Below are 14,241 nucleotides of genomic sequence, written 5' to 3'. Positions count from 1 at the left end.
GAAAAAAGAACCGGGAAAAACTGAAAGATTAAATCTCCCACGCTCAGATTAATAGCTTTCACTCAGATTTCCTATTGTATTTTAGAAGGCTTTGCTGTGCATTACTCATTCCTGGCTACTGGTTTACTCGTTGTTTACAGAATAACAAAAGTTGAAAGGGACCTTGGAGATGTTTTAGTCCAACCCCCTATTTTTTTTATGAAAACTTACGTTGACAAATAGAACATTACGTTCGTTCGAGGTAGCTATGAGATCTAATTAATATTTTTTTTTAAAAAAAAAAGATGAGTGCAATGCTGTAGGACAGTGGTTCTCAACCTTTTCTCCAGTACGGACCCCCTTTAAATACCTTTTGTGGCCAAGGAACATGGCCACGGACCCCCAAAACTTAAGATTTAAATCAGTTTTGCAAAATTGGTAGCTGACTTCCATAGGTGCGGCGGGAAATGATGCTCCTTTGTTTGCAGAAGCTCTGCGTATTTTATGGCTTCTGGTGTGAGATTACAGGAGGTGCTTGAAAATGCTTAGCTTTCATTAACCAGAATTTTCCTTGATAAGGAAGTGTTTTTGCAACCTAAGGGATACATTTTTCAAATTTTACTACCCTGCTTACTAGTAAAATGTTTGTTTTTTTTTAATGTAAGAAAATTTTGCTTGCATGCAAGCGAGATATTAAAGTCTAGATCGCTGCAATGTCTGGAATGGTAGATCCACGACTCTAGATCTTAACGGTTCGACTTTGAAAACTTGCCCCTTATTAATGGTTTCTTTTCTTACAGATAACTCAGAGCTGGGAGACAAATCTCCAGCTGATGTAATACCTCAACCATCTTCTGCCAATCTAACTCCTAAAGGACAGCCCTCGCCAGACATTGCAGTTGAGGCGACGGATATTGGTAAAGTGCTGATTACTATTCTGCCTGAATTTTTAACCCCTGGAGAAAAAAGTTAATACCACTTTACAAGGCCTTGGTAAGGCCACACTTGGAATACTGCATCCAGTTTTGGTCACCGCGATGTAAAAAAGATGTTGAGACTCTAGAAAGAGTGCAGAGAAGAGCAACAAAGATGATTAGGGGACTGGAGGCTAAAACACATAAGGAAAGGCTGCTGGAATTGGATATGTCTAGTTTAATGAAGAGAAGGATGAGGGGGGACATGATAGCAGTCTTCCAGTATCTCAGGGGCTGCCCCAAAGAAGAGGGAGTCAAGCTATTTTCCAAAATCCCTGAAGGCAGGACAAGAAGCAACGGATGGAAACTAATCAAGGAGAGAAGCAACCTAGAACTAAGGAGAAACTTCCTGACAGTGAGAACAATTAACCAGTGGAACAACCTGCCACCAGAAGCGGTGAATGCTCCAACACTGGAAGTTTTTAAGAAGAGACTGGACAGCCATTTGTCAGAAATGGTATAGGGTTTCCTGCCTGAGCAGGGGGTTGGACTAGATTACCTTCAAGGTTCCTTCCAACTTTACTACTACTACTACTACTATTATTACTACTATTATTATATAGCATTAACCGTATTTGTGTCCATTGCACCAGAGGTCCCCAACCTCTGGGCTACCGTGCTGTGGCCACTCGGCTGCATGAGTGGCTGGCCAGTGCACACGCGCATGTGCGTGCGCTCATCTCATCCTAGCGTTAGCCGAGCCGCGAGCCTCTCGTTGGCTGAGCTGCGAGCCGCGAGCCTCTCGCTGGCGCTAGCTGAGCTGCGAGCAACAAGCCTCTCGCCAGCACTGGGCAAGCCACAAGCCTCTCACCGGCGCAAGCAGCCCCATTTGCGGAGCGCGCATGCTCACAGCCGTTTGTGCGCACACGCATGTAGCCACATTTGCGTGTGTGCGCCTCACGATGGCCCCTCGGATTGTATGTTCGTGGGGATGGGGGGACCAAGTAAGCATAAGATAACTAAATTTACAGATTTTTAGAAGATTATTGTTAGGCAGGATTTAAAGCAGGAATGATTGGGGAATCGGTAACGGTAGGGGAAAATATTTTAGTTTTAGGTTTCCCTCCCATCAGAAATAAAGTGAAATTAACCTGGTTGTGGCAGAACATTCGCTTAATTTTAGAAATCAAGTGTCTTCATATTTTCCAAATAGTAAATGTACTTTTTTTTTCTTCACGTGACCTTATTATAGTTTTGAAGCTACTCTGTCCTGTAGACATTTGTGACAAAAATGCTCCTCAGTGTGAATTTTGGTTGGATTTACTTACTTTCCGATAGAGAAGCCACCCACCTTAAGTTTCTAAGTGAACGGATGTGTTGGTTTATGCTGCTTCCGTTCCTTTGATCTTTGGGTTGTTTCACGAGGTCTCCCACACCTCCTATTGTGGCTCTTTGAAAATTACACTGTCACAGTAGCAGCATGTGCTAAATTGGCTACACTAGTGAAAAGTTGTGTACGTTTCGCTAAGCATATATCAGTGATGGCAAACCTTTTAGAGACCGAGTGCCCAAACTGCAACCCATAACCCACTTAAGTATCGCCGGGTGCCCGGTGGGTGTGGCCCACTCGGCGGGTGCAGCTACAGTGGGATTGGCATACTGGGTGGGCGTGGCCACTGGATGGGTGTGGCTGCAGTAGTCATGGCCGATTGGGTGGGCATGACCGGTGTGGGCGTGGCCACCTTGATGTTGTTTATGGGGAGGGACACCTGTGGGAGCCGGGCAGGGTTGGGGGAGATCCAGGGGGGGGTCTCTGGCGGGTGGGATGGTGGGCTCCCCAATGGCGGCTCCAGGCTGGCCTTAGGCCAGTGATGGCGAACTTTTAGACACGTGTGCTGGGGCGATGGCGTGTGCCCACAGAGAGGGCTCTGCGTGCCGCCTCTGGCACGCGTGTCATAGGTTCGCCACCACTGGCATATATTGTTAGTGAGGTGCTTTCTTTTAATGGATTTGTTCTCCTTTAGGGTTTGGTAGCCGCTGTGGAAAACCAAAAGGACCAAGAGATCCTCCTTCAGAATGGACATGATGCGAGAACGAATGGACACATAATTAAATTATACTGGAAAATTCAAGTGCCACTGAACAAGATCCATAGTATTCCAACGCTTTATTTTTTTTTTGGAACTATCAGTGTACATATAGCTACACAATGGTACACTTTTGTATACATCTACACAAATATTAAAGATTCAAAATGGTGGATTCTATACTTCAAACTTAACTTTTTTGCTGGGGCCATCAATCTGCCTTATTACATTTTTTTTTAAAAAAAAGTATTACTTATGGTTTGTTACTTCAAGTATTATTGCCTTAATGTCTTTTAAACCTGTTAAAACACTGTTTATAGACATGTTAATATGGTGAAACTTTTTGACAAATTGAGTTTATGGACAATTTTTTTTTTTGGCAAATGTTTGATTACCATGTACATTTTATTTTGTGTATGTATAGGGCAAGCCAGGTATATAATTTGATAAAGCTGCAATCATAAAGTATTAACAGAAGGTGTAAGAAATCTCTGCATGAACTAAAGTTGTGTACCTTGTAAATTATTTGCCCTAATGTTTTAGAAAATAGTTTTTTTTTTAAAAAAAAGAAAATGTTGGGTGCACATTCAGAATTACAGAAAAGCAGAGATGAAGATTGTAATACATTTTGTAAATTGTAAGCAAAAGGTTATTTTTATATTATATACTGTTTCAACTGTCAATCCTAATTTGTCCTGGTTTTCATCTAGTCACTGATATTCCGTAAGTGCCTTGAAAGACCAGATTTTTTCGCATGAACAAGTTACCTATAGAGACTAGTGTTATCAACATATTTGAACTGTCAGTAAAAGAATATTTTAAAATCCTTTTAAGTTATCCTTTATATTGTATTTCAATTTAAATCTTTAGAATTTTTGAAAGAAAAGCCTTGGTAAGTATCATCAGGATTAAAATTATAGACTAATAATGCTAGTAAAATATTTCCCCTAAGACAAGTTTTATGTAAAAATTTGAAAGTACCAACATTCTTACTGCATCACTCTTTCTTGACAATCTTCACTGTCAACTTCCCAAAAGGCCTCCTACCACTTTGTTTCAGTTTATAGTAGGGATTCTTCAAGAAATGAATTAATGATTATTCATATGTATTCTAGAAGTAGCATTACTGACTTGGGCTTAAATGTCCTTCTAGTTATAAAATATTTTTGCTCCAAGTCCCTTCCCTGCCCCTTTTTGATTTGCATGCTAGTGGTCACATCCTAAGAATAGCAATTAAAACTAAAGTACCTAAATTGAGTTGACAGTTACTCTTTTCATTATAAGCCCATGGCAATTTCTGAAGGCTGCCAACTCTAAAAAAATAACAATGGTCAAGATTTCTAAAATTGGTACTTGGGTTAGCAAGCCATCCTGTTCCCTTACAAACATTGATTGAACTATTATGTTCAGGCAAATTCTTTAGGAACATGTATAGTTCCTATATGATGGCATTTTCATTTGATTTTTGGTCTGCTATAGTGTAAGACACGCAGTTACTAACCTAATTCAAAGCTAATTATTTTATTGAAATATCCAGATGTGTATGCATGTATCTCTCTTTCATACACAACACACATACACAAAATTGGAATTTTATGGTTTTGCCACTGGAAGGACTGGCTTAAACTGTACTACATAGACAAATATCTGAATTTAAGTGTACTAATACAGGGTGTGCAATATCTTATGTGGCTGGAAGCAGCATTTCAGAAAATCAAGGGGGTGCTTACAATCTGGGTACGGAGGACATATGCTATGACCAAACAATGTAGATTTTTTCCCTCAAGCTAGTGTACTTTTTTTCTTTCTCTCCAGCAAAACCTGGTGGGAGATCATGGTTCCCCTTAATTACAATTTGCTGCTCAAATAGTGCAGCTCTTGTTTCCAGCAACTGATATTTCAGCTGATTGTTGTGAGTTTTTAAAAACAAATTCATTGCTTGCTTGTCTCGGAAAATATATTCTAGAACAGCTCAGAACTGTCACCCAGGTATAGTACATCTGTCATAGTAACATGCTAATTTTATTAGCACTGTCCAAAGTCCAAGTAAAGGTAATTTAGTCTATCTTGAATTTTCCAAGTAAAATTTAAAAATAAACAAACCACTTTTTAGGAATATATTTATAGTGGTGCTTAAAGGTTTGCAAACCCTTTTGAATTTCCATTATTTCTGCCTAAATATGACTTAAAATGTCATCTGTTTTCCCCATAAGTGCTAAAATTGGATAAAGAGAACCTAAACAGTCAAAACCCTTTTTTCCCCATTTGCCTTGAATGCTGAGATAATAGTCTGAAAAACCGTAGTGTTGTTTGCTAAATTTTTATATCGGCACTACAGCTCAGTTTGAAAATATCCACTATTATACTTACAACTCTTTTTAGAATATGAAACATACTAAAAGATAGTATCATGGACATTGTGTGTTTAGAACAATATGCCTTTTCAAAAGCACCAATAGTAAAAATCTCGAGTTTTAATATTAAAATAAAATTACTTCCATATCTATGCCTTCTCATGAATTACAATGTTTATTTTCAAATGCTTCTATGTACTTATTCTAAAACTTATTCTGAGTTTCAAAGATAACCTCAAAATGTTTTTTTAAAAAAGGTTATTTTTAAACAAAACTTTTAAGCATTCTGAGTTCCAATATAACAGAAATATAAATTTAGCTAATACTGTTATCACACCATTAAGATAACTAAAGAATGTGAACTTTTAATCTTGCAACAAAAACCAGGGCAAGTTTTAAAAAAAGGAATAAGAGGAACTTGAACAATCTAGATTGTGAAGGTTGAATAAAATTATATTGAGCAGTTGCAATACCTGCCCTATTATATAAACACAACATCACAAAGCTAATTATAGTTCCTGGAAGAATTTGTGTTGCTGGACCATAAAGTTTATACATAGGATTTCCAATCTTAAATAAGTGGGGTACTTTCAAATGATGCCTTTGGAAATGTGTTGTTTTTGCAACCTGGAGGAAAGTGGTGGTTCAGTACTCACTGCTTGATGTTGAATTTATTAATATGAATACAAATCTTAACAGATTTCACCTGCAGTGAAAGTTTCATAATTCTATCCTATAAAGTTTTACACAGTAATGCAGTTAACAAAAACTTTTGTATTATAGAATGCTAGATTCGTCTGACAGATTTCCAAGAAACAGAAATACTGGAAATGTTCATGTAAATTGTCTTAATTCCCCAGGTCAGGTCTCATTTTTCAGTTAATACTTTTGTTCTGGTAGTATCTTTTGAAAAACTTGTTAAACTAGTTCTTCTGTTTATAAACTAGTTCTTCTGTTTATGTAATACATTTCTATCTAGCTAAAACCTCAGGTTTATAGTTAACTTTTTTGGCCCTTGAAAATTTTCAGTGTATTTTTCACTTTAAACATTTAAAAGTCTTCTAAACCTCAACATTTGGGCTGCTACAGTGGCTTCATCAGGTAATATCCTACCTACCCAAACGCTCAGGTACCATTAATTACCTGGAGATCTCAAGGGACCTCTGCCTGATTGGGTCAGAACCTAATAAGGTGGTGAACATCTATGGCTCTTCCCCCTGGGAAGAAAAGCAAGAACAGGAAGTCATAGAACATAGAATAATAGGGTTGGAAGGGACCTCAGAGGTCTTCTAGTCCAACCCCCTGCTTGAGCAGGAGACCTGGTACCATTTCAGACAAATGATTGTCCAGTCTCTTTTTGAAAGCCTCCAGTCATGGAGCATCCACAACTTCTGAAGGCAAACTATTCCATTGGTTGATTGCTCTCACCGTTAGGACATTTCTCCTTAGTTCTAGGTTACTTCTATCCTTGATTAGTCCTAACTTGGGCCTTCTAGTGGGTGAAGGAGAGGCAAAGGTTAGGTTATGTTGCCCTGGGCCTGGATGGATCTCTCCTGATTTCTACAAACTTGATGTGATCTTCACAGGCAGAAAAGATAAGGCCATAAGATGTGTGGGTAACATATCTAGTGTTACCCTTAAGTTATGTTTGTCACCAATTAGCAATATCACCAGGGTGTCAAAAAAAATAATCCAAGAGGGCAGTTCAGAACATTGCTGAGGCAAGGTATGAAGAAGCTAACCAGGGCTATTGGACAACCATTTGTTTGAAATGATACAGGGCTTCCTGCCTCAGCAGGGGGTTGGACTAGAAGACCTCCAAGGTCCCTCCCAACTCTGTTATTCTGATATTCTACTGACTTAACAGCAGTTGTTAGTCTGGACAGAGGCCAATTCTCAAAGACCAGATATCCTCTATGTCTGAAGAAACAACACAGAGCAAGACTTACTTTGAGGCCTGCTCCAAAAGTTGCAGGTTATTTGGAGAAATTCTGGGTGACCAAGTTCAAAACAATCTCCAGGGCAATAGAGCAACAAGTACACCCCCATTCCCTGCTGCCCCCAAGACAAGCCCTTGATGGAAATGGGCAGGAAGCAAACTCAAACCACAATCTTAATTTAGGGGGCTTCCCCTATCCATAAAAATCTCTCAGTCTCCACACCTTGCCAAGGGAAGCTTTGAAAGGGGAAGTCATTGGAAACCGACCCACAAAGTGCATGATTGAACTTGTTATATAGCATGCAAATTAAAGGGACCTTAAAGATACATAGTAAGTTTCACATATACCAGACTGAACAAACTACATAGTAGCTTGTGCCTGCCAAGATGTCAATGCAATTCTCAATTTCTATAGAACGATTTTGTATTGCAATTCTCAACTTCTATAGAATCATCTTGCATTGCAATTCTCAACTTCTATGAACCATCTTGTATTTTAGAACTATCTTGTATTGCAATTCTCAACTTCTACAGAATCATCTTGCATTGCAATTCTCAACTTCTATGAACCATCTTGTATTTTAGAACTATCTTGTATTGCAATTCTCAACTTCTGTAGAATCATCTTGCATTGCAATTCTCAACTTCTATCGAACCATCTTGTATTTTAAAACTATCTTGTATTGCAATTCTCAACTTCTATGAACCATCTTGTATTTTAGAACTATCTTGTATTGCAATTCTCAACTTCTATGAACCATCTTGTATTTTAGAACTATCTTGTATTGCAATTCTCAACTTCTATAGAATCATCTTGCATTGCAATTCTCAACTTCTATCGAACCATCTTGTATTTTAGAACTATCTTGTATTGCAATTCTCAACTTCTGTAGAACTATCTTGTATTTTAAAACTCTTGTATTTCAATTCTCAACTTCTGTAGAATCATCTTGCATTGCAATTCTCAACTTCTATAGAACCATCTTGTATTTTAGAACTATCTTGTATTGCAATTCTCAACTTCTATAGAACTATCTTGTATTTTAGAACTATCTTGTATTGCAATTCTCAACTTCTGTAGAATCATCTTGCATTGCAATTCTCAACTTCTATAGAACCATCTTGTATTTTAGAGCTATCTTGTATTGCAATTCTCAACTTCTATAGAACTATCTTGTATTTTAAAACTCTTGTATTTCAATTCTCAACTTCATCATCATCATGTAGAATCATCATCATGTAGAATCATCTTGCATTGCAATTCTCAACTTCTATAGAACCATCTTGTATTTTAGAACTATCTTGTATTGCAATTCTCAACTTCTATAGAACTATCTTGTACTGCAATTCTCAACTTCTATAGAACTATCTTGTATTTTAAAACTCTTGTATTTCAATTCTCAACTTGTAGAACCATCTTGTACTGCAATTCTCAGCTTCTACAAAACGATCTAGTACTGCAATTCTCAATTTCTATAGTACGATCTTGTATTTTAGAACCATCTTGTATTGCAATTCTCAATTTCTACAGAACGATCTTATATTTTAGACTCGAGCCATCTTCCATAGCAATTCTCGATTTCCACAGGAATCCTCTCAATACTCCGCGGCTTATGAGGAGTTTGCACAGCAGCCTCGGCTAGCTACGCCCCTTCCAAAGACCGACGGAAGCAAGAACATCTCTTTTCTCTCCTATTCCCACGTTGACTTAACGCTCTCCTTAAAACAAGGTTACGCGGGCCCGGATCTTTTTCGCCGTAAGCCGCGAGGCGCCTTTACAAGCCGGCTCCGCGGTTCGGTTCTCCTCGGGGGGCTTCGCAGGCCGCCCGTCTTCCGCAACCCGAGGCCGACCGAAAGCAAAGACGGGCCCGGCGTCGCGTGGATCTTCCCACCGAAAAACCAGCTTCGCCGGCGGAAGAGTTTATTCGCTTTTGCAGACGGAAGCTGCCCCCGAGCATTTCCCCTCGTTCTCCCAGGTTCCTTCCCGCAGGCCGGCCTTGGAGCCTCTACTCCGCGCTCCCGGCTTGCCGGGCCTTTCCGGGGCGGGTCGCCGCCGCCGCCGCCGTTTCTCCCGGCTGAGGCACCATCTTCGCCCAGGCGCCTCTTCAAGATGGCCGCCGCTGGCGGTTGGGGATGGGGGCTCTGAGGAGGGAGCTTCTCCCGCCGGGGGTCCTCCTCGGCGGGGAAAGGGAGCCACGCCACCTCGCCTCAGCTCCGGCCAGGCCTCCCTCCGCTTCCCCGCGTCCCGCCGGCCAGAGCCCCGGAGCCTCGCCCGCGCTTCTCCCCGCTTCCCCTCACAGATGGCGCCTCAGCGCCGACAACCGCGCTTTCTCTCCCTCCGTCCCTCCCTCCGCCATTGGCGGCGCGGGGTGTCTCTCCGAAGCGGGCCGCGCTCCTATTGGGCGCCGAAAGTGGCGCTGGCCACGTTCGGCCCGCCTCCCCGCCCCGCCCCTCCCGGCTCTCTCCAGCGACGGGCGCTGTGAGGTAAATAGAAGCGGATCGCAAAATGGCGGAGCTGCCCAGTCCCGTGCGAGGGGCGACGGTGGCGGCGGCGCCGCCGCCTTTGCCGCCCTCGGCTCTGGCCGTCGACGCCCGCGTCTCCCCGCGCGGGCTCCAGCCGCCGGCCGCCAAGCGCCTCAAGGGGGACGAGCGCGCCTTCAAGGCGGCCAAGCGCCTCAACGGCGAGGGCCACAGGCAGCCGCCGCCTCCGCCGCCTCACATCCCCGTGGCGTCTTCCCCGGCAGGCCCCGCCGTGTGGAGCCTGGCCGCCTTCTCCTCAGGCGGTGGAAGCGGCGGCGGCGGCCCGGCGAGCGGCGGCTCCTTCGTCTTCCAGCCCCAGCTGCCCGCCAAGTTGCTCCTGCCGCCGCCGCCGCCGCCGCCCCTCTGCCTGGCCGGCGTGGAAGGGCCCGGCGGGGCCAAGAGCAAGCGGCCCAAGGAGAAGCGCGAGAAGGAGAGGCGGAGAGCCGGGGCCCTGGCCGGCACCGCGGCGTCCCCGGGAAGCGGCCGGGAGGAGAACGGCGGCGACCTGAAGATGCTCCTCCAGCAGCAGCAGCAGCAGCAGCAGCGCCACCATCGGCACCACCATCGCCCGGGAGGTGAGGACCCCTGCCCCGCAGAGAGAGAGAGAGAGGGGGAAGGGGAGGTGGCGGGGCTGGAAAATGGCCTTCCGCTTTGGGGAATTGGGGGGGGAGGAGGAAAGGGGGCGTCTGCCATTGCAGGGAAGAGGTTGGGGGGGGGGGCCTGGCTGGGCCCCCCTCTCTTGTTGGGCCGTTTAGTGGGGTCCCCGCCTGGGAATGGGGGGAGCTGTCGGGGGGTCCCCTTTGCAGAGGAGGCGAGGAGGCAAAAAGGGGGTGTGGGAGGCTGCCTTGCGTGGCAGCCGCCCTGGTGGGCCGGGTGGGGGGGTATGTGACACGTCCGAATAGGATAGAAAAGAATAAGGATAGAGTAAGGATATAGGATAGGATAGAATAGAATAAGGATAGAATAAGGATATAGGATAGGATAGAATAGAATAAGGATAGAATAAGGATACAGGATAGAAAAGAATAAGGATAGAGTAAGGATATAGGATAGAATAGAATAAGGATAGAATAAGGATATAGGATAGGATAGGATAGAATAAGGATATAGGATAGAAAAGAATAAGGATAGAATAAGGATATAGGATAGGATAGAATAGAATAAGGCTAGAATAAGGATATAGGATAGAATAGAATAAGGATAGAATAATGATATAGGATAGGATAGGATAGAATAAGGATAGAATAAGGATATAGGATAGAAAAGAATAAGGATAGAATAAGGATATAGGATAGAATAGAATAAGGATATAGGATAGGATAGAATAAGGATAGAATAAGGATATAGGATAGAAAAGAATAAGGATAGAATAAGGATATAGGATAGGATAGAATAGAATAAGGATAGAATAAGGATATAGGATAGGATAGAATAGAATAAGGATATAGGATAGAATAAGGATATAGAATAGACTAGAATAAGGATAGAATAGAATAAGGAAATAGAATAGAATAGAATAATAACTTTAGTGTCATTTTAAATGTACACTAATCTGCATGTTGGACCATAAGAAAGGCTGAGCGCCAAAGAATGGAGGCCTTTGAACTCTGGTGCTGGAGAAGACGCCTGCGAGTCCCCTGGACTGCAAGGCGATCCAACCGGTCAGTCCTAGAGGAGATCAACCCCGACTGCTCCTTAGAAGGCCAGATCCTGAAGTTGAAACTCAAACACTTTGGCCACCTAATGAGAAGGAAGGATTCACTGGAGAAGAGCCTAATGCTGGGAAAGATGGAGGGCAAGAGAAGAAGGGGAGGACAGAGAATGAGGTGGCTGGATGGAGTCACTGAAGCAGTAGATGTGAGCTTCAATGGACTCCAGAAGATGGTAGAGGACAGGAAGGCCTGGAGGAACGTTGTCCATAGGATCGCGATGGGTCGGACACGACTTCGCAACTAACAATAACAAGAAGAATAAGGATAGAATAGAATAAGAACTTTAGTGTCATTTTAAATGTACACTAATCTGCATACATTAAAATGAGATTTCATTGCATACAGCTCGCAAAGGATACCCCCCCATATACACTTCATAAACATGCCCCCCCAAATTATGCATATACCCACATCTGGGGTAACTTCTGCCCCTTCTGCATGGAGAGCCTCATGGTGAGATATGCAGCCAATAAGTCTACCAAATAAATAGCAAATATTAGAGTGCCAGGGAAGCATATGTCTATGGGGAATCTCCCATTATCCCCATCAACCTATCTAATTGGTAAAACCCAAAATCAAAGTTTTATTCCCCCCCCCACCTTCAAGTCCAGTTGTCTTTTTGGGAAAAAGCACCTTTGAGACATGGAAACCTATGGACAGCCATGTCCCCTAATTATGCACTGGATGCTTCTGGGTTTAAAATACTATTTCTAGTGAGCAAGAAAGGAATGACTTGTGTTTCTTTATATAAGACACTTTAGCAACATCAAGTTTTTAAAAAGTGATTCTTTGCTATCCGAGTCCACAGTGGTTTTGACATTCTAATGGGGGCGTTTCTACAGAAGCTGGAAAGAATGAACTTGAAATTCGGTGCTGGCAGGATGTAGGTATGTGAGAGAGGATGTAAAAGCCTTAAATTTGGGGAGGTTTTTGTTCAGAATTAAGATCTACTGATCTACTCGTGAGGCCGGTGTGATGTGCAATTAGCTCATAGGGTGTAATAATTTGGGGGTTTGTAGTCACTGTGAGTTGCATTGGGGGGGGCACGGAGGGAGGCTCGGCCAATCTCACTGTATACATGTTATACTTTGATAATAAAGGTTCATTCAATCAATATACAGGTCCTGGTTGTTAAATAAGTCTGAAGCTAGCTGGTGTTATCTTGAATAACTGCTACAAATTTACCTTCAATATGGATGCAACTTTTTTTGTCACCACTGTAGCTTAAGGAATTTGGGCAATCCAACTGAACATTGCATCAACCTCAGAGGAAAAGAAACAAGATCTGGTACTTGAAGTTTGAAAGTTAAAAAAACATAAGTGCTATAAAAAATGGACCCTGTAATGTAATCTTAAATAACATGCATGCTCTTTTCTGTTTAAGTGGCAAAATTTCCAAGAACATCACATGGATTCCCATACTCAATTATTGTTGAACAGAAAAGGAATTGAACTTTGTTTAAGTTGATACCAACTGATTTATGCAGGTGTAAGCCAGGATTTTAATGGCAGCCATTTTAGCTGGAATAAAAAAATGGGCAGTGTTTTCAAATGTACCAGTTTTTAACATGCTAGGAGGTCTTGAAATTCTGTACTTAAATTTTTGAATTTCCATCCAAGTATTTCTCATAACTTTTCAGTATGATTTGGAAAGAAGTAATCAAAATAGCTGCTTTTGCTAAAGACTATTCTAAGGAGAACTTATTTTATTAGACCCTCATGGTATTTATCAGTGAAACATCTAGTATGAAAGGATGAAATAAGTGTTGACTAATAACCATGTATACTATATTTGTATGTCTGTATAGTTTATCTAAGATTAATTAACATGACCTATCCACTGTTCATCTTGCTCTTAAAGCCTTTGTTTTTCAAACCCAGCTTTATGGTAGAAGGGACGGGAAGGTAAGGTTTCCTTCAGGAAAAAAAAATTGCTTTAAAGAGCAGCAAAATAATGTGAGGAAGAAACCCACATGTTTCTTTCAAGAAAACAGTGAATATTGCTTTATTGGTGAAATAAATAGATATGGGAGAAGAAACATGGTTCTCCTGTCAACATCTGGTTTGGCTCAGTAAAACTACTTACGAAATCAAGTTGGAATTAAAAATGAAATTTAACTTTAATAGTCAACAATAAAACACTTCTCTAACCTTTCTAGAATGCTATTAATATTTTTAGGCTTATAGAAATCTAATCTGAATACAACAAATCTGCTGGCTGCTTGAATCATTAGTGTTCTTTTGCATCTAGTAATGTTCAAAGCCGTTTGGAAGTTTTAGCTTTAAGAAGTGAGTGTTTACAAAGCTCGCAAGGTAAGGTAAGGAGGTAAGGATACAATCACTGGAGCAATTCAAAGGAATAAAACAGACCTGTCACCTGACTAGTTTTCTTTTAGGTAAATTGAAAAATAATGTAATGGTAAACAGGTTTTGGGCTGTTCAGTTTCTATCAGTTTTTGGCAGTGCCTGTCTTCATAGCACAGGGCTCACTAGAAGCTGCAGCTTCTAGTTTCCTTGACTGGATCTCACAACGTGGAGGGTCTCTTTCTCACAGCATCTTTCTAGTGCTTGCATGGCCAACCTCGAGGCCTCTTCCCCAGCTGTAGTACACTAGAGAGCAATTAGAAAGGCATATGACAGCCACCCATTGTGATAATGCACCCACCCCATTTCATCTGAGCTCTGATAATCAAGGACTGAACGCTGGTGGATTCCACACGATCCGAGATCCTCACG

At 42.0% G+C, this 14,241-nt stretch overlaps 2 protein-coding genes across 2 annotated transcripts in view; both read left to right on the top strand.

The window, feature by feature from the left end:
• PTPN12 (protein tyrosine phosphatase non-receptor type 12) overlaps window positions 1–3,142 on the top strand; it is a 31,552-nt gene extending 28,410 nt beyond the window's left edge. The window contains exons 16-17 of the mRNA XM_015825673.1: window positions 780–896; window positions 2,918–3,142. Coding sequence (XP_015681159.1) covers window positions 780–896; window positions 2,918–2,979 — 179 coding nt within the window. The 3' untranslated portion in view covers window positions 2,980–3,142. The remainder of the gene's footprint in view (window positions 1–779; window positions 897–2,917) is intronic.
• A 6,637-nt stretch (window positions 3,143–9,779) lies between these two features.
• LOC114923279 (round spermatid basic protein 1-like protein) lies at window positions 9,780–10,368 on the top strand (the record flags this gene model as incomplete). Its single annotated transcript, XM_029286029.1, has 1 exon — window positions 9,780–10,368. A coding segment is annotated over exon 1 (589 nt), but the record flags the coding sequence as incomplete, so codon positions are not given.
• Window positions 10,369–14,241: the final 3,873 nt, after the last annotated feature.

Source organism: Protobothrops mucrosquamatus, unplaced genomic scaffold (assembly GCF_001527695.2).
Source record: "Protobothrops mucrosquamatus isolate PMUCROS unplaced genomic scaffold, P.Mucros_1.0 scaffold2750, whole genome shotgun sequence".
NCBI classification, from domain to species: Eukaryota; Metazoa; Chordata; class Lepidosauria; order Squamata; family Viperidae; genus Protobothrops; species Protobothrops mucrosquamatus.
This window is presented reverse-complemented; position numbering and strand designations above follow the sequence as displayed.